Below are 20611 nucleotides of genomic sequence, written 5' to 3'. Positions count from 1 at the left end.
ATTTTACTGCCTCCCCATAAACAGTAACTCGTAATGATATCAAGTTTGCAATGGTAATGTGTAATAATGTGAAATTGAATGAAGGCGTTTCGGGTTTCCCCTTTATCAACAAAGCAGGATGCATGAAACACTACAGAGGATTGAGATAATACGTGATAATGGCATTGCTATTAATTTTTTTCCCGACAGACAACGCTGTTAACTGCGCCAGGTACTCATTTTTCACCTGAATACGTTGAAAAAAATGTGAGTAAAGAGCCTTTTCCAAGGACTCAACTATGCACCCATCAGAGTATGACTCGAACCCAGGACCTTCCGATCCGAAAGCGAGTGTCTTACCACAAGACCACATAGCCGCACATCTTTAAACTCCAACATCTTACCCATCCAGATGTTAAGTTGGAATGAACTAGATAAAAACAATGTAAAATCTAGATATTCCTACAATACAACACACCCTCATATTTACTCTTTTTTTCTCCTCCACCATCCGACTTTGGAACTCCCTACCAACCACTTGTAAACAACCCCTTTCGACTGATGACTTCAAAAGATCGCTCCCTGCTTCCCTCTGAAGCCCCCTGTTACTGAAAAGACGGTCATACTACCATCTTTGGCCTGAAGCTTTGGACGTAATGGAAGAAGAAGAAGAAGAAGAAGAAGAAGAAGAAGAAGAAGAAGAAGAAGAAGAAGAAGAAGAAGAAGAAGAAGAAGAAGAAGAAGAAGAAGAAGAAGAAGAAGAAGAAGAAGAAGGAAGAAGAAGAAGAAAGAAGAAGAAAGAAAGAAGAAGAAGAAGAAGAAGAAGAAGAAGAGAAGAAGAAGAAGAAGAAGAAGAAGAAGAAGAAAGAAGAAGAAGAAGAAGAAGAAAGAAGAAGAAGAAGAAGAAGAAGAAGAAGAAAGAAAGAAGAAGAAGAAGAAGAAGAAGAAGAAGAAGAAGAAGAAGAAGAAGAAGAAGAAAGAAGAAGAAGAAGAAAAGAAGAAGAAGAAGAAGAAGAAGAAGAAGAAGAAGAAGAAGAAGAGAAGAAGAAGAAGAAGAAGAAGAAGAAGAAGAAGAAGAAGAAGAAGAAGAAGAAGAAGAAGAAGAAGAAGAAGAAGGAAGAAGAAAAGAAGAAAGAAGAAGAAGAAGAAGAAGAAGAAGAAGAAGAAGAAGAAGAAGAAGAAGAAAGAAGAAGAAGAAGAAGAAGAAGAAGAAGAAGAAGAAGAAGAAAGAAGAGAAGAAGAAGAAGAAGAAGAAGAAGAAGAAGAAGAAGAGAAGAAAGAAGAAGAAGAAGAAGAAGAAGAGAAGAAGAAGAAGAAGAAGAAGAAGAAGAGAAGAAGAAGAAGAAAGAAGAAGAAGAAGAAGAAGAAGAAGAAGAAGAAGAAGAAGAAGAAGAAAGAAGAAGAAAGAAGAAGAAGAAGAAGAAGAGAAGAAGAAGAAGAAGAGAAGAAGAAAGAAGAAGAAGGAAGAAGAAGAAAGAAGAAGAAGAAGAAGAAGAAAAGAAGAAGAAGAAGAAGAAGAAAGAAGAAGAAGAAGAAGAAGAAGAAGAAGAAGAAGAAGAGAAGAAGAAGAAGAAGAAGAAAGAAGAAGAAGAAGAAGAAGAAGAAGAAGGAGAAGAAAGAAGAAGAAGAAGAAGAAGAAGAGAAGAAGAAAGAAGAAGAAGAAGAAGAAGAAGAAGAAGAAGAAAGAAGAAGAAGAAGAAGAGAAGAAGAAAAGAAGAAGAAGAAGAAGAAGAAGAAGAAGAAGAAGAAGAAGAAGAGAAGAAGAAGAAGAAGAAGAAGAAGAAGAAGAAGAAGAGAAGAAGAAGAAGAAGAAGAAGAAAGAAGAAAGAAGAAGAAGAAAGAAGAAGAAGAAGAAGAAGAAGAAGAAAGAAGAAGAAGAAAGAAGAAGAAGAAGAAGAAGAAGAAAGGAAGAAGAAGAAGAAGAAGAAGAAGAAGAAGAAGAAGAAAGAGAAGAAGAAGAAAAGAAGAAGAAGAAGAAGAAGAAAAGAAGAAGAAGAAGAAGAAGAAGAAGAAAGAAGAAGAAGAAGAAGAAGAAGAAGAAGAAGAAGAAGAAGAAGAAGAAGAAGAAGAAGAAGAAGAAGAAGAAGAAGAAAGAAAAGAAGAAGAAGAAGAAGAAGAAGAAGAAGAAGAAGAAGAAGAAGAAGAAGAAGAAGAAGAAGAAGAAGAAGAAGAAGAAGAAGAAGAAGAAGAGAAGAAAAGAAGAAAAGAAGAAGAAGAGAAGAAGAAGAAGAAGAAGAAGAAGAAAAGAAGAAAGAAGAAAGAAGAAGAAGAAGAAGAAGAGAAGAAGAAAGAAAGAAGAAGAGAAGAGAAGAAGAGAAGAAGAAGAAGAAGAAGAAGAAGAAGAAGAGAAGAAGAAGAAGAAGAAGAAGAAGAAGAAGAAGAAGAAGAAGAAGAAGAAGAAGAAGAAGAAGAAGAAGAAGAAGAAGAAGAAGAAGAAGAAGAAGAAAGAAGAAGAAGAAGAAGAAGAAGAAGAAGAGAAGAATGAAGAAGAAGAAGAAGAAAAGAAGAAGAAGAAGAAGAAGAAGAAGAAGAGAAGAAGAAGAAGAAGAAGAAGAAGAAGAAGAAGAAGAAGAAGAAGAAGAAGAAGAAGAAGAAGAAGAAGAAGAAGAAGAATGAAGAAGAAGAGAAGAAGAAGAAGAAGAAAAGAGAAGAAGAAGAAGAAGAAGAAGAAGAAGAAGAAGAAGAAGAGAAGAAGAAGAAGAAGAGAAGAGAAGAAGAAGAAGAAGAAGAAGAGAAGAAGAAGAAGATGAAGAGAAGAAGAAGAAGAAGAAGAAAGAAAGAAGAAGAAGAAGAAGAAGAGAAGGAAGAAGAAGAAGAAGAAGAAGAAGAAGAAGAGAAGGAAGAAGAAGAGAAGAAGAAGGAAGAAAGAAGAAAAGAAGAAGAGAAGAAGAGAAGAAGAAGAAGAAGAAGAAGAAGAAGAAGAAGAAAGAAGAAGAAGAAGGATGAAGAAGAAAGAGAAGAAGAAGAAAAGAAGAAGAAGAAGAAGAAGAAGAAGAAGAAGAAGAAGAAGAAGAAGAAGAAGAAGAAGAAGAAGAAAAGGTTATATTCACTGAAACTTCTTTTTCTGTTTTTATCAAAAATGAAAATAAAATCTGAAGGTCACATTGATGACAGCCAAGACTTACTGAGAACTGATAGATAAATTCTTCTGAGGTTTCTCTCTCCAGGGATAAGGCTGCTGACAGGAAGCAAACATATAGAATACACCGTATGTTATCTCCACAGCATGCGTGATGGACCGGAAGTACGTCATCAGTAACAAGGCCACTGCCACACCTTCGTTGGAGAAAAGAAAAATAAAGATAAACAAATAGAATATGCTATATCGTATTATGTCAAATGTGCGGCTATATGGTCTAGTGATATGACACTCGCTTTCGGATCGGAAGATCCTGGGTTTGAGCCTCGCTCGTCGCCTAGTTGAGCCCCCGGAAAAGGTTCTTTACTCACATTCTCTCACCGTACTCAGGTGTAAAATGAGTACCTGGCCGTTAAAAGCGTTGTCCTAGTCGGAAAACAATTCTAATATCGCCTAACAGGCGTCTGTCTGGTCCTATGTGTTACGTGTTGCAGTTGGCCATGGACCCATTGTAAAGCGCTTTGAGCACTTTTAGTGGATAATGCGCTATATAAAAGCTCAATTAAAAAATAAATTATGAAATGTGAGCAACTGTATTTCTTACTGTTATTTAGTTAGTTAAAAATGCTCGCAAGTTTCAGAGAACGAAGATGGCGCTGATATAACCTAAAATGTTGCAAGCGCCGTAAAACCCTTTAAAAACAAACAATAAACAGAGAACGAATACATTTGATTAAAAAATTGTATATGGTCATTCAGAAATCGACATTATAGCAAAACTCTTTGACATCTTGCATTAACTCTCTCCTTACCAGCTGTTTTCAGAAAGTTCCCTGAAACATCACATGAACCAATACAAAATAGATTATTCTCATTCAAACAGAAAAGCAAGTACATTCTATACATAATATTGTTCAGCTAAATAAGCTCTACACCGCAGTGTCAAGTTTTTATAGCTAAGGCGAAAACTTTTCTTTAAATTCTGTGATATGCAAAAGAAATTAGAATGGTAAAATTGTTGAGTTGTATCGTAATGAATTTGACGATTTTTTTTATGGGTGGTTAGGAGAGGGTTAAACGGATAGAAATGTTTACAAACTGGTTAACTTTCATAGTTGAAAGTAGTCTGGTTTTCCCTGTAGACGACACACACACACACACACACACAAAACACACACACACACACACACACACACAGAGAGAGAGAGAGAGAGAGAGAGAGAGAAATAAGAGATAGAGATATTTACTGTTTTATTGATGTAGATGTATTTCATAATATACCAAGAAATATCTAGTGATTTTGGGATAAATTATGATTTAGCACGTACGATTGTATGTAAAAATCGTTCATTGTTATACACTGAGTCGGTACTCTTTGGCTGATATCATTACATGTGAAACTTGCCGCTTACGAGAGAGAGAGAGAGAGAGAGAGAGAGAGAGAGAGAGAGAGAGAGAGCGAGAGAGAGAGAGAAGAGAGAGGAGAGAGAGAGAGAGAGAGGGAGGGGGGGGGGGGGGAGAGAAATATAAAGAGAGAGATATAAAGGTAGCTAGATAGCCAGATAGACAGATAGATAGATATATAGATAGATAGATAGATAGATAGACAGACAGATAGATAGGTTAATAGATAGATAGATAGGTAGAGAGGTAGACAAATAGATACAAATATGTATATATATATATTATAATATATATATATATAAAAGAGAGAGAGGAGAGAGAGAGAGAGAGAGAGAGAGAGAGAAGAGAGAGAGAGAGAGAGAGAGAGAGAGAGAGAGAGAGAGAGAGAGAGGCAATCAGAAAGAACAAAAAATATTCTTTGAGAACAGAATGTACCAAACCACAAAAGCACAAAACAACTTTGAAATGGACAACCAAAACATAGACATGAAGAAAGACACGAAAGGCAGACATCGTATGGCTTCCCTTGGGGGAATCAGATCTCATTTCTAGAAGGAAGACAAAAATGAGATGTCAGCTGTGACAGGCTCATGGATATGTCATCCTCTGGCCTGGATTATCAAGGAAAGCATTTTGGATGTAGCAGCAATCTGAACTAGATCAGAGTCGTCTGAGTGACAGAAATGTCCAAGATTCATGTTGAGATAAAAATGTTTTTGAAGATTTTCCCCCGGATTTTAAACTTGTAATAATTTTTATTTTTAAACTTTAGGAAACAGTAATTGGTAAAATTATATTATTAATAGGGATTAATAGACACTGTGTAACAGGGAGTGGCGGCTTCAGTGGTGCTATTTTTAGAATGAATTTTGGAACTCAGCAGGCGAGATATTCTGAAAACTGGTAATAATACGTCCTGCTAAAATGTTTTCCGAACTCTTCTATTATAGACCAATTTTTGTTTGTTTTTTAGACGTCTTTTTTTTTGGGGGGGGGGGGGGGTAAATTATCGCATTTCATGAGGATTTGTGGTCTTGCGGTATGGCCCTCCTTCTGACTAAATGGTTCCTCGTTCGAGTCCTCCTCTGGAGAGGGGTGGGGGGGGGGGGGGGGGGCACAAAATTGAGTAATTGAAAATGCTCTTTGCTTACATTTCTCTCATGGAACTCAGATGAAAAATGAAATAAAGCGTTGTCTCTTCCCAAAAACACTTGCAATAGTAGCGCCTAATAAGCGTCACATTTCGTCTTAAATATAAAATGTTGCTGTTGTCTTGAAATTCCTTGTAAATGATTTGAGCACATTTATTGGATATTGTATTATAGACAAGAAGCTAAAACCAGTTCAAAAGATATTCTATAAAACTATAAAGTATAAAGGTGTTCTTTGAACTCAGTTCATTTTACTTTCTCTGCCTTTATCTAGGACAATCCATAAAATAATTGTTAATAGACTAATGCATTTTTCATTTTATTATTATTATTATTATTATTATTATTATTATTATTATTATTATTATTATTATTATTATTATTATTATTATTATTATTATTATTATTATTATTATTATTATTATTACTATTACTATTTTTATTATTATCATCATCATCATCATTATCATTACTAATAATTTTATTGTTATTATTATTATTATCACCAGCAGCATAATCATCATCATCGTGCACATAAAAACAGACCTTCACGTATAAAAAGCAATACCAGCTTTCGGCGATGCAGTATCGACTCGGCGATTACTCTCCATTAATGTTTAATATCGGATTGTAATTCCTCGTGTTTTCCTATTCAAGGATTTTTATAGACAAACAATGTAATAATCAATGCGTTTCGATGCGGTTCCATTGTTCCGAATACACGAATACCGCCCAGCCAATTGGTAATTTATCGACTCCATACAAATTTATTGCTCCCTTGCCGGGCATAAAGAGATCGCCATACCTCCCAACTGTCAGTTAATTAGTGTCAGTATCGCTTAAAAAGGTTTTTAATGGCTTTTCTTTGTCGATATTCTAAACGTTGGATTTTTAAATACTTTGTTGGTTTTCTGTGTTTTTAAAAGATACTAAATATATGAATAACGCAGGAAATTTACCGACATGTACATATTATATACAGGTCTGACATCCGAATCCACTTATGGGCCTAGTTTAACATTGTTGAATGGGGAATATTTTGGGTCATTTTTCTGATATTTCCATGACAACAATGAGCCCATAAGGAACTGGGTTATCAGACCTGCAAATAAGTTCACATTGGATTCCATAGTGGTTATCACGCTCAGACAGATATCAAGAGTTCTATGGTACAAACGTGAAAAATGTAAGCATTGATAGAGCATTATCCGTAAAACTTGCTCAAGGCGCTTTAAAAGAGGTCCTTAGAAAACAGCAACTCGTAGGAGGAGATATGACGCCTATTAGGCTATGTTACCATTGGCTGATGAACTATTGAAAGCAGCTCATGATTTCTTTACTTTTGTGGCCAAGGACTTGTCTTTCGACGTAATATTTTTGGTCAGTGCGTAGCCATTGTTAACTTATAGCCTGAACTAAAACCCACAAAGAGCCATATTTTGACGTAATTTTTATGTTTTGTGGATTGTCTTTAGTACTGGTCAAGAAAACGAGAGATGTCATTGGTTGAACTGTTGAATACAGCCCACGATTTGTTTTCTTTTGCCACCAAAGACTTTTCTTTGACGTCATTTGTTGGTCAGTGTCAGGCGATGTTCTTTACGAATGCCACAGTCCGTGTCAGGCTATAGATATCATGCACTTGGCTAAAAATCTCACAACATTGCCATCCGGAAGTATAACGGACCAATACACAAAACTGTGTGTATCCATGAAAGTTTATAGTCTGGTTTATACAGTTTAGTGAGAATTACTCATAAACGTGTTTGGCAAAATAAAAGACATCAACAAAGACCCCAGTGACGTCAACTTCATTCTATCTATAGATAGTATGCAGATGACATCACTCAGGCCTTTGTTATTGTTTTTGCCATCCGCGTTTGTGAGTTGTTCTCACTAAACTGTATTAACCAGACTATAAAAGTTCATGGTTACACAGAGTTTGTGTGTTGGTCCGTTATACTTCCGGATGGCAATGTTGTGAACTCCTTGGCCAAGCGCATTCTATCTATATAGATAGTTCGAAGATGACGTCACTCAGGTCTTTGTTATTGTTTTTTGCCATCCGCGTTTATGAGTAATTCTCACTGAACTGTATTAACCTGACTATAAACGTTCATGGATACAAACAGTCTTGTGTGTTGGTCCGTTATACTTCCGGATGGCAATGTTATGAGCTTCTTAGCCAAGCGCATACTATCTATAGTGATCAAGGAAACAAGTTATCCCATTGGTTGACCTGTTGAATACAACTCACGATTTGTTTTCTTTCGTGGCCAAAGACTTGTCTTTTGACGTCGTCAGTGTCAGGCAATGTGTTTACGAAGGCCACGGTCCGTGTCAGGCTATAAGTTTACGAGGGCTACACCACACCCAGCTCCAGCGTGCTGTGTTGCAGATCGTGCTGGAATTCAGCGTGTTAGAATACAACAAGTACTGTACATTGAACCTACCTTTGAGTATCGGTACGAGGTGAGAGCACACGCCAAGCACACCCCTCTTGTACAAAGCTCCCAGTTTGATCTGCACGTAACACACGGGGATACAGATCAAAACCAACAAGAGGTAGAATGACACGTAGAATAAACCTGGAAAAAATAAAGAATAAATTAAATGAAAATAGAATTAATGTAAAAAAAAACCTGAAAATTTCTATAATTGGGCATAAGATGCATTTTTAACAATTAATAGAAAACGTTGAGCTTTTCTAAAGCGCAATATCCACTAAACGTGCTCAAAGCGTTTTACAAAGGGTCCCTGACCAACAGCAACACGTAACATAAAGAACGAGACATTACGCCTGTTAGGCGATAATTCAAATTTTTTTTACCGACAGAGACAACGCTGTTAACAGCCCGGTACTCATTTTTACACCTGAGTACGATTAGAGAATGTGTGTAAATGGTCTTTTCCAAGGACTTAACTATGCGCCGAGCTAGGCTCTAACCCGGGACCTTCCAATCCGAAAACGATTGTCATACCACAAGTCCACATAGCCGCACAATTAAAGTTGAAATTGAGGAAACAAATTGATAACTCAAACATCAGCCGCAAGCCGGGGGTGAGCGTGGCGAAGTGGTACTGTCTTTGCTTCGTAGCCGAAAGGTACCGAGTTCGATTATCTGCCGCTGCGCTGTGTGGCATTTATGCAAGTTATCTCGCCCTAGTAAAATTTGAGACCCTGCACTGCGGCTGACGCCTGGGTTATCCCTGTCTTCCCTTGGAATAGACTTTGGAAACAAATTTCCCTTATGGGATGAATAAAGGGAATTTTATTTCTATGTATTATTTTAAACATCAGAACGGTAGTGCAGAGCCGCATAGCGAGTATTATAATAGCAACTTGGTGAAGCTAAAATTAAAATGAGATTTTGACAGCGCTGCCATACTCTAGAAAAAACCCATATTTGAAAATTTGGCCAGAAATCTCGTTCTTCAAATATCGATCGATATAAATGACCCTCACCAGTTTTTGTGTCATTTAAATCGATCGATATTTGAAGGACACATTTTCTGGCTAAATTTTCAAATATGGGTTTTTCCAGAGTACGGCAGAGTGGGACTTAAGCCTGTGTCCTCCGGATGGATATGCTATGATTTTTTTTGATTTTTTTTTCCACAAGACCATCTTCTCCCCCCAGATCAAATTATTGTCGATGTTGCAGGGGAAAATTACAATACCGTTCGTTCTAAGAAAATCTAATAATAGACACTTAGATAAACACGCCTCTCGGACAGTCGTCATAATGTAAACAATGGTAGTGATTGGTAAACATAGCGAAATACCCAGGTTTTACAATCAACGGTATGTGTCCAAGTAAAATACCCACTGTTCTATCAATTGATGAAGAAAACCAACCCAGAAATCTATGTGTAAATTCAAAAGTTATTATTATGATCGAGAAAATCGTGTGATAACTAGTCACCCATCTGGCGGTATAAAAACAATATCAATGATCAGAGAGATGTCGATTTCATTCACGTCGTTGTTTATAAACATCCAACCATACTCGTCGAGCACGTGTGAAGGTGTCTCACAAATTCCATGTTTTGATTGGACAAAAATCTGCTGGTTAATTAAAGCTTGCTCGCTTATTGTTTGTAAAACTTCCTCCCAATTACTGGGAGTTGGAAGAAAAGGGCAATTAAGAATTTATCGTAAATCTCCAATTTATTCCAATCTATTTCCCCCCCAATGCCCTTTCATTACAAGACGTACATGCGACTTACATAGTTGTCTCCCCCTTAACCAGTTACCTGCCGTTCTATGGAAAAATTCGTATTTAACGATTTGGCCAAAAAACTCGCCCCTCAGATATCGATCGATTTAAGTTGACCCTCAACTTAGATTAAAGTTCCAAACCTGGGACTTTAATCAAGACTTCGCAAAGTCCCAGGTTTGAGAGTTAATGCCAAGATGCGTTATCTAAATCGATCGATATTTGACGGACGAGTTTTCTGGTCAATCTTTAAATCCCAATTTTTCCATATTACGGTAGGTAACTGGGGGAAAGAGAGCAATGTAAGTCGTATGAATTTAACTGGTCAATAAGAACACGCACGGATAAAGGGTTAATTTGCTATAATCGTATCGCATCGTATCGTTTAAGAGCTAATAGGCTTTCAAACACTTTCAATGCTCGGCGCAACTTTCATGCATGGATTATATTTTCTAAGTTATAGTATAAACAACATTCATTGTCAATGTGACAAATATCTATCTATCTATCTATCTATCTATCTATCTATCTATCTATCTATCTATCTATCTATCCATCCATTTATATATCTTTCTATCTACCTACCTATATATCTATCTATCTATCTATCTATCTATCTATCTATCTATCTATCTATCTATCTATCTATCCATCTATCTATCTATCTATAAAATCTTTAAATCCCAATTTTTCCATATTACGGTAGGTAACTGGGGGAAAGAGAGCAATGTAAGTCGTATGAATTTAACTGGTCAATAAGAACACGCACGGATAAAGGGTTAATTTGCTATAATCGTATCGCATCGTATCGTTTAAGAGCTAATAGGCTTTCAAACACTTTCAATGCTCGGCGCAACTTTCATGCATGGATTATATTTTCTAAGTTATAGTATAAACAACATTCATTGTCAATGTGACAAATATCTATCTATCTATCTATCTATCTATCTATCTATCTATCTATCTATCTATCTATCCATCCATTTATATATCTTTCTATCTACCTACCTATATATCTATCTATCTATCTATCTATCTATCTATCTATCTATCCATCTATCTATCTATCTATCTATCTACCTACATATCTATCTGTCAACCTATCTATCTATCTATCTATCTATCTGTCTTTCTAACTATATATATATATATATATATATATATATATATATATATATATATATATATATATATATATATTTCTACCTTTCTTTTTATATTTCTCTTTCTCTCTCTCTCTCTCTATCTCTCTCTCTCCCTCTCTCCTTCTCTCTCCCCCCTCTATCCCTCTCTAATCCCTCTCCCCCCCCCCCCCCCCCTCTCTCTCTCTCTCTCTCTCTCCCTCTCTCTCTGCCTCTCTCGTTTGACAAATTTCGTTGATTGAAATGATTAAATCTCTAACACTTGAATGAATATTATTCTATACACCGGTACTCTAAAGAAAAACAAACAACAATAAAAATTTTAAAAATTTTGACTAGAAAACTCCCCCTTCAATATTGATTGGTTGACATGCCTCCCATCTTGTAAAATAAAAACAAACTACTAAACCCGGAACTTTGTTAAAGTCACAAGTTTTGAGAGTTTTTTTTTTTTTTTGATGGGGTTCATTTTAACCGATCCATATATATTGAAGGAGGAGTTTTCTGGCCAAAATTCTAAATAATGTTTTTTTTTAAGGTAAGCCAAATACAGATTGGTGAATCTCAAGGCTTTCCAGAAAGATGCAATGAATGAGTAGGAAACAAACAGACGGCATGATACTAGTATTATAGTTATCACATTTTAAGCGTTAGATAGACGGGGCGGTAACAAATGTGCGCTAACCAATGGATATGACTGTAATAAATACTTTCAGTAAAATCTAACTTAGACCCAGCGACCCAACCACTTGTGTGAAAGGGATATGAATTTAATTTAAAACTGAGCGGATTCTAACTAAATCAGTTTGCCGTCATGTCGCCAGTCGAGCGCTCTGAACAAACTGGGTTATGTAAATGTTGCTGCTCGAAGCTCGAAGAAATTTATAACAATGTAAACTTGAATGTAAGCTTCAATGTAAAGTACGAAAACAGATAAAATAGACGTTTCTGGTTTCCCTTTATCAACAAAACAGGATGAATGAAACACTACAGACGAATGAAATGATGTGGTAGTGGCGTTGTTAGGATCCTAACAACGCACTACTACATCTCATTCGTCTGTAGTGTTTCATTTATCCTGTTTTGTTGATAAAGGGGAAACCCGAAACGTCCATTTTATCTGTTTTCGTATATTAAATTGAAGCTTACATTCAATTTTACATTGTTATTAATCTGAACAAACTGAACAACCAAGACCACCAAAATGAATCGAGTAGCGAAAACCCACTTTTCCCTTTTCCAACTCATTGAATGTAAAAAAAATATTTGCTTTGCTTATTCGGTTTGTTTTCCCTAAGAGGAAGAAAAATGCAGAAATATTTGTCAAGTTGCCTAAGGCAATGTGCATCGAGATCTCTGACTTTATTGCTGGACAGATTTTATAAAAATAATATTTTCTTAAATAACTAAAATTGAGCTTCTATATATAGCACATTATCCACAAAGCGATTTACAAAGGGTCCCTTACCAACAGCAAAACGTAACATATCGAGCGAGACATGACGCCTGCTAGGCGATATTACAATTTTACGGATAGGGACACTTCTGTTAACGACGAGGTACTCATTTTACACCTGAGTACGGTGAGAGAATGTGAGTAAAGAGCCTTTTATCCAAGGACTCAACTATGCGCCGAGCAAGGCTCGAACCATGGACCGTCCGATCCAAAAGTGAGTGTCATACCACAAGACTACATAGCCGCAATGCTGATAGGTCATTCTACCCTATTCTCTGTTCCATGATGAAGTGAATTTAATCCTAAGTTTCATAGTTGTGGTTATAGAAGAAACAAAGTTGAGTCACTCAGCTCTTTGTTATTGCTTATAAACAATCATTTTAATGATTAGTTCTCACCACAAAAAGCAGCCGATTGCAAAACGTGGAGATGTCTGGTGGATGCCTACGTGCCTCAAGGCCCGAAGAGGATTAAGTAAAGTAAATACGCTTCAACAGTCGTAAGTCATTCCCTCGTAATGACGCATGGTAACTCAGTAACTGGCTTTAAACTATCGGAACAATGGCGGACGCCCTTATGAAATATTTCTCCGACGAGCATAAAAGCATATCCAGAGGAAAAAAAAATATAAATCTGATCATGTTTTGACTTTTACACATTTTGATCACAAGACATATGAAAAGTTCTAGCCGGCATGAAGAATAAAAAGTATCGGTTTTCTTTGTTTAGAACCACGATAACCGCCGTTGCTGGGCGACGTGACATCAGACTATTGAATCCAATTATCTCAATCAGACTCTAACTGTTTACCGTTACACATACTTTTGTGTGTTAAGTACCATTATATACGGCTGACGGATGTCTTGAGGATTTTACCTAAACGCATAGCATAGTTCCTCCCGACGTCTTAACGCTTTGAGGAATTGCGTTACAAATGAAATATTTAAATTAAACAGAAAGGAATTCTTCAAAAGATAAATATTAGAATACGTGACCACCTTTTGAAAAAAAATATATTATCTTATTTTAAAATATTAAACAACAACCCTAAACGATGAGACCAACAAACTAATCAAGACCAAACCATAAGTTTTAGGGACAGTGTGGCTCAGAGCTACGGTCTTTGCTTCGTACCCGAAAGATACCGAGTTCGATCACCAACTGCTGCTCTGTGTGACCTTGAGCAAGTCACCTCTCGCCCTAGCTCAATTTGCTGCGGTGCACTGCGGCTGACGCCCGGGTTATTCCAGTCTTCCCTTGGAATAGACCCTAGAGACAAATTTCCCATATGAGATGAATAATGGGAATTTTATTCTTTTATTTATTTTATCATTTTTTTTTTTGTAAATCTTATTTTAAAAATTAAAAAAAATACCATGAACGATGAGCACAACAACAAAATTAATCACGACCAGACCATAATTTCTCTTTGATCGCATTCAATGATAATCCCTGGTAAAAGGTATAGAAAGTTTATCTCAAGCAAATCGGATTTTCTCCTCCCTCTCTCTCTCTCTCTCTCTCTCTGTCTCTGTGTCTTTGATTGTCAGATGCCCTCTCTGACACCGAGTCTTCCCTCACAGGACAAAAGGTCGCATAACGGAAATTGGGTCAAATTGAGTTAAGGATAATATTATTGTCATAGTATTTGAGCAGAACGCACATAATTTATATCTTTAGGTTCAGGACTCGAAATCAATAAATATATTTTTTTAATTTTAGAAATAAGACAGCCTAAAAGATATAGATAGAACGAAGATGACGTCACTCAGGTCTTTGTTTATTTTTTATTTTTAAATTTTTTTTGCCATTCACGTTTATGAGTAATTCTCACTATCCTGAATTAACCAGACTATAAACGTTCAAGGTTACACATAGTTTTGTGTTTTGGTACGTTATACTTCCGGATGGCAATATTGTGAGTTTCTTAGCCAAGCGCACACTACCTATAGGAGCAAATGTTTTGTTTTGTTTTTGCTCTCCTGTAAAATTTTATATATATATTTTTTCGATATTCGGCTCTTTGTCTTATTAAGACGGAAGAGTTCCGTGGCTAGGGAAACAAAGCCGTGGGCACTGATTAAAACTTGACGTCAATGGGGATTTGGTCGTTTGTATACGGTATGCTCTATTGAACTCGTAGTTTCTTTTTGTGCTTTTGAAGGTAGGAACAAAAAAAAAGTAAAAATAAGAGATGGAACGATTCGGACTCAAACCCCTTCTTAACCTAATAACAAAAAATATATATATATTGATACTTATACATCGCTGATATTCCAAAACAACAGGTGGCAGAAGAAAATTTAAAAAAAAAATAATAATAATAATAAAAATAATAGTAATAATCTTATCATAAATTTGACAAATTGGATTTTTTGAAACACTAAGGTTACCAAACCACTGGACCAAATTTTACATGGTGTTTACAATTGACATGGAGTTGGTTTGCGTGTATTATGAGATTGATTAGACATCTTGATGATTTTATCGGAAAAACAAAATTAGTTTCGTCAAATCCGATCGAAAATTGACGCCATCATTTTTAGCATGGTGGTTGTGTGTTGACCTTCCGGTTAGCGAGTATGACAATGAGGTTGGAGTACTTGCATTGAATCATTATCAGTTAGTGCTTCCTCTAATTCCTCTAATACAATCAATTTCTTTAAATCCATATAAACCATTTTCCACTCTTAATATTGTGACAGAATTCTACGATAAGTGAGCGAAATATACAAGATATTAAGTACAGAAAATAAATCCGTGGAGTTCTAATACAAAGTCGAAAAATGTATTGTCTATGAAGACAATAGAAATTGATTTCAAATTTTATTCAACACTCGAATTTTAAATTGTATATATATGAAATAATAGAAACAAACATCTTTTATATAATTACGAACCATCATAACTGCGAATACTAAGACCTACGACGCAATCCGAAATAAGCACAACGATCTACTTAACTTTCACTTCCCGATGAGAGCGAATGCTCGAAACAATGTTGTAGAAGTTGATCATAATTATTCTTGAAATATTATATAGATTTACATATATATATATATATATATATATATATATATATATATATATATATATATATATATATATATATATATATATATATATACCCATACACACACACACACTCAAAAGGAAACATCTGCCAATGATATGTATAGCAAAGACTCGAGTCCTATTTGTACATGACACAAGAATACCATTGTTTGAATCCAATGAACCAGATCCCATTAACCTGCCCATACATTATAGATATCGGTCTAAGCAGCCACCACTGTATACATCCCACCGGACGCAGTATGGGGTCATAAAAGCATGCACTCATTGACACGGACAGGCGTGATAACATCGACGCATTTTATCATTGAATCTATTAATGAAAGTGAGCGGAGCTGTTAAGAAACATTCACAAAAGATAAGTAAACACATAATATAAATAAATTAAGGAATAAGTGAATGAATAAGTAAATAAATATACAATAGATAAATAGATACAATAGATAAATTAATATTAAATGAAAGAAAAATGTATAGATATACAGATAAAAACAGGAATGAATAAATATATTTTAATATTTAGACAAAAATAAATATATCAATCTTTGAATGAATACATAAATAAATAAATAAATAAATAATAAACAAGTAAATAAATGAGTATATATATATATATATATATATATATATATATATATATATATATATATATATATATATATATATATATATATATATAAGATAATGTACAACCATAAACTGACAACTTCAAAAAAGAAAGAATCACTAAACAAGGAGAGTTTCGAGCTTAAAACCTTTCTTCAGCCAAAACCAGTTAATTCTGTACTTCGCGTTACATCCATATATTCTATCCGTATTACGTTACGTCACGTTATCTTGAACAGTCCACAGCTTCTAACAGCTTGGTATTCACTGTATCTACGGTTTTTAATTTTAGAAAATAAAAACATGATTCATTACTCGTATTATGAGTACATTCCTTCTTATACAATACCATCGTATAAAATAAATAATTTGTTAAAACGAAGAAAAATGAAAGCAAAACAATTGAATTGAATAAAATGTCAACAAATTAGGTAACTAGCCGCTCTCTATCTCTCTTTCTCCCTAGTTGTGTAAGTAATTACGTCATCACTTTTCACGCAGATCATTAATCACGATCGATGACTCATGATTTTGCTTACGCCGGTTGTACTTATGTATTTTATTACAATGTGATAGTTGTGTTTGTTTGTGTGGGTGTGTTTGTGCATTTTTTTGTTTTGTTTTGTTTTGTTTTGTTTATTTTTTATTTTTTCTTTCGGTCATTGTCTGTGTTCGATGACTTAATTTTATATGTTAGTGACCGTTGACTAATGTGTATAGATGTTATTTGAATATGGATTTCAAATTGTTTTTTTTAAAAACCTGGTACCTAGTTATGTACTTGAATTGTGAGTGTTTGCTAATTAATTGGAATATGAGTTAGTTCTTATAATGTGGATGAATATATATATATATATATATATATATATATATATATATATATATATATATATATATATATATTTGTGTGTGTGTATGTGTGTATGTGTGTGTGTACATATACATAATACATGATTACACCACATCGGAAAGGATAGGGGGAAAAGGTAGGGGTGTAATAATAGCACTTTTAGAAGTTATCCCCAATCTTTTAAAAACAGATTTTCATATTTTTAAGTATAAATTCAATCTTCAGTTTTTATCTTAATCACTCCGACACTACGTATACGTGTTTTTGCGCGGCTATGTGGTCTTGTGATATGACATTCGCTTTCGGATCGGATTGTCCTGGGTTCGAGCGTCGCTCGGCGCAATGTTGGGTCCTTGGAGAAGGATCTTTACTCACATTCTCTCACCGTACTCAGGTGTAAAATGAGTACCTGGCCGTTAACAGCGTTGTTTCTGTGCGAAAAAATGTAATATCGCCTAACAGGCGTCATGTCCCGTCCTACATGTTAACAGTTGCTGTAAAGCACTTTGAGCACGTTATGTGGATATTGCACTACAAAAAAGCTCAATTTAATATTTGCAGGTCTGATTACCGAACGCGATAATGGGCTTGATTTAACATTGTTGTAATGGACAATATTTTTCGTTGGTTTAGGGGTTTTGTTCCATTACAACAATAATAAGTCTATAACAATTTTGGTTATCAGACCTGCGAAATAAGTATACGGCGGTTCGACATAATACCGTTTTGAGGCGATTTGTCATCCATGGGAAAAGATGGTCGGTGGTAGTAGAATGTGATCTATTTCCTCCCCTCCCCCACCCACCCCCCTTTCCACACACATAATCACGAACACCACCACTACCGTTGCGATTGATCACAAAGGATACCTCTGGTTCTTTGGGTATCCCCTCTGGTATCAATTACTGTTAATACAGCCGTAACGCTGGAAAAACCCATATTATAAAATTTGGCCAGAAAGCTCGTCCTTCAAATATCGATTGATTTAAATGAATCTCATCTTGGCAAAAACTCTTAAAACCGGGACTTCGTCTAATTCCCGAAGTCCCGGGTTTGAGAGTTTTTACCAAGAGGAGAGTCATTTAAATCGATCTGTATTTGAAAGACGAGTTTTCTGGCCAAATTTTTAAATATGGGGTTTTCCGGAGTACTGCAGAATAGTGGGATAGCCATTTGCTTAAAATTAACTGGCTTTATGTCTAGATTTATTTAAAATTGAGAAAAAAATATAAGCAAGTCAAATCTTTTTGATTGTTTGTTTGTTTAAAAATTGTATATAAAATTCAGTCACTATTTTGCGCATAAATGATAAACCGATTTACACCATTTTTGTCGGAGGAAGCCAATTCCAATCGAAATGAAAGCGAGGGAATTCTCAAAATCTTCCAAAAATGGAGATAGAACCAGTTTATTCTCAGCCCATGCTTGAGACCAACTGCAGGGCGAAAGCCGGTACCGTACCAAAGCATTTTATTGTCGTGTTTCATTAATAGAGCGATTCTTCTTTTTTTAGTGGAGTATCGGCGGTACATACATGCATATATCAAGGGAACCATTATGAAGGTCGGACTTAATTGATGACTCCATGAAACCGCTATATGTTGGTTTTGTGGTATGACACTCGCTTTCGGATCGGGAGGTCTTGGGTTCGAGCCTCGCTCGGCGTATAATTGACTAGTCCTTGGAAAAGTCACTTTACTCACATTCTCTCACCGTACTCTGGTGTAAAACGAGTACCTGGCCGTATACAGCGTTGTCTCTGTAAGAAAAATTGTAATATCGCATAACAGTAGGCGTCATATCACGTTCTACATTATACGTATTGCTGTTGGTCAGGGGACACTTTGTAAAGCACTTTATCACTTTTAGTCGATATTGCACTTTATAAATGCTCACATATGCAGTGCTGCCACTGAAGCCAAAAATTCGCAATTTTACGAATTTTTCGCAGCACTGGGGTGGTCTGCTGTACCCAAGCAACACTTAAAACGTGTCGTGTTCGTTCTTCCCTCTTTTTTTATTCCTAATTCTATTGAATTTGTAGCAACTACATGCTTCATTTGACAATCCCATCAGACGGGCGTGGAATGGAATGGGAGGAGGAGGAGGGGGAGGAGGAGGAGAAGACAAGAAACAACAAATAGGACCCAAAATGAAAATGAGAGGTGGAGAAAGATAAGAGTGGAAAAAAAGCTGGAGGAGGAGGAGGAGGATGAGAAAGAGACGGAGGAGGAGGTGAGAAAGGAGAAGGAGGCGGAGGAGGAGGATGGGAATGAGACGAAGAAGGAGGAGTATGAGAAAGAGACGGAGGAGGATGTAGAAGAAGAGGGGACGAAGGAGAAATAGGCGGAGGAGGAGGAGGAGGAGGAGGAGGAGTAGGAAGAGGGAGAGGAGGAGGAAGAGGCGAAGGAGGAGGAGAAGGAGGAAGAGGGGGAAGAGGAGGAGGTGGAGGAGGAAGAGGAGGAGAAGGAGGAGGAGGAGGAGGAGGAGGAGGATGAGAAAGAGACGGAGGAGGATGTAGAAGAAGAAGGGACGAAGGAGAAATAGGCGGAGGAGGAGGATGAGTAGGAAGAGGGGGGAAGAGGAGGAGGAGGAGGAGGAGGAGGAGGAGGAGGAGGAAGAGGAGACGAAGGAGGAGGAGAAGGAGGAGGAGAAGGAGGAGAAGGAAGAGGAAGAGGAGGAGGAGCAGGAAGATGAGAAAGAGACGGAGGAGGAGGTAGAACAGGAGGAGGAGGAAGTGAGAAGGAGAGAGAGAGAGAGAGAGAGAGAGAGAGGGAGAGAGAGAGGGAGAGGGAGAGAGAGCGTGTGTGAGAGAGAGTGAGAGAGTGAGAGATAGAGAGAGGGGAATGAGGAACAGTAAGACGATCAGGAGAAAGAGGAGAAAGAGGGATGAGGAAGAGGAGAAGATAGAAGAGGTGGTGGAGGAGAAGGAGGAAGAAATTGAGGATAAGAAGAAAACTATTGAGAAGGACAATCGGTATAAATGGAACGAAGACCAGTAACTGTTCTTTTTTGACGGTAAGTAATGAAAGATAAGATAAGATAAGAACTAAAAGATAAGAACTAAACGATTATAGGAATAAGAAATAACTAAAAGATAAAAAGTAAAGGATAAGAAGTACAAGAAAAGAATAGATAAGTAGTAGCAGAGAAGAAGTAATAGATAGGTAGTATAAGATAAAAACTAAGAGATCAGAACGAAAAGATAATAAGTTAAATATAAAAACCAAGAGAAAAGAAATATAAGAAAAGAAGCAATAGATAAGAAGTAAAAGATAAAAACGTAAAGGCAAGTACTAAGGGATAAAAATGAGAAGAAGGAGTAGGGGCAGATAATTATGGAATGAATATTAAGATTAATGTTATTAAGTAAAGACAACAGATCACACAAAAAATAAATGGAAAATTTTATTTATAATATCAAATGCAGGACTCGAGTAGAAACTCACAAAGTGTTTGTCTAAAAAGATAGCCGCCTTTCCAGTCCAGAGACAATTTTGGAGTCGAGGAAGGTTGATTTTTGGGGACTTTTTTCCTCTTGCATTTTTCTCTTTGCTTTGATTCACGGTTTGTCAGATATTTATCTTACATCACTCGAGGTGAGCTGATTTTTGGGATGATTTTTTTTCTTGTACTTTTCTCTCGGCTT

General features: G+C 36.1%; 1 protein-coding gene across 3 annotated transcripts in view; it reads right to left on the bottom strand.

Annotated features, from left to right (window-relative positions):
- Nucleotides 1-20611, bottom strand: part of LOC144965080 (sodium- and chloride-dependent GABA transporter 1-like) — a 164973-nt gene that overhangs the window by 84449 nt on the left and 59913 nt on the right. For all 3 annotated transcript variants that reach the window (XM_078899995.1, XM_078899994.1, XM_078899996.1), the window contains exons 3-4: nt 8067-8201; nt 3105-3255 (exon numbers count right to left, since the gene is read on the bottom strand). In XM_078899995.1, the coding sequence (XP_078756121.1) occupies nt 3105-3255; nt 8067-8201 (286 nt within the window). The remainder of the gene's footprint in view (nt 1-3104; nt 3256-8066; nt 8202-20611) is intronic.

The sequence above is a fragment of the Berghia stephanieae genome, chromosome 2, assembly GCF_034508935.2.
Source record: "Berghia stephanieae isolate SIO BIC M18660-M18661 chromosome 2, UCSD_Bste_1.3, whole genome shotgun sequence".
NCBI classification, from domain to species: Eukaryota; Metazoa; Mollusca; class Gastropoda; order Nudibranchia; family Aeolidiidae; genus Berghia; species Berghia stephanieae.
Note: the sequence above shows the minus strand (reverse complement) of the source record. Positions and strands in the feature narration are given on the sequence as shown.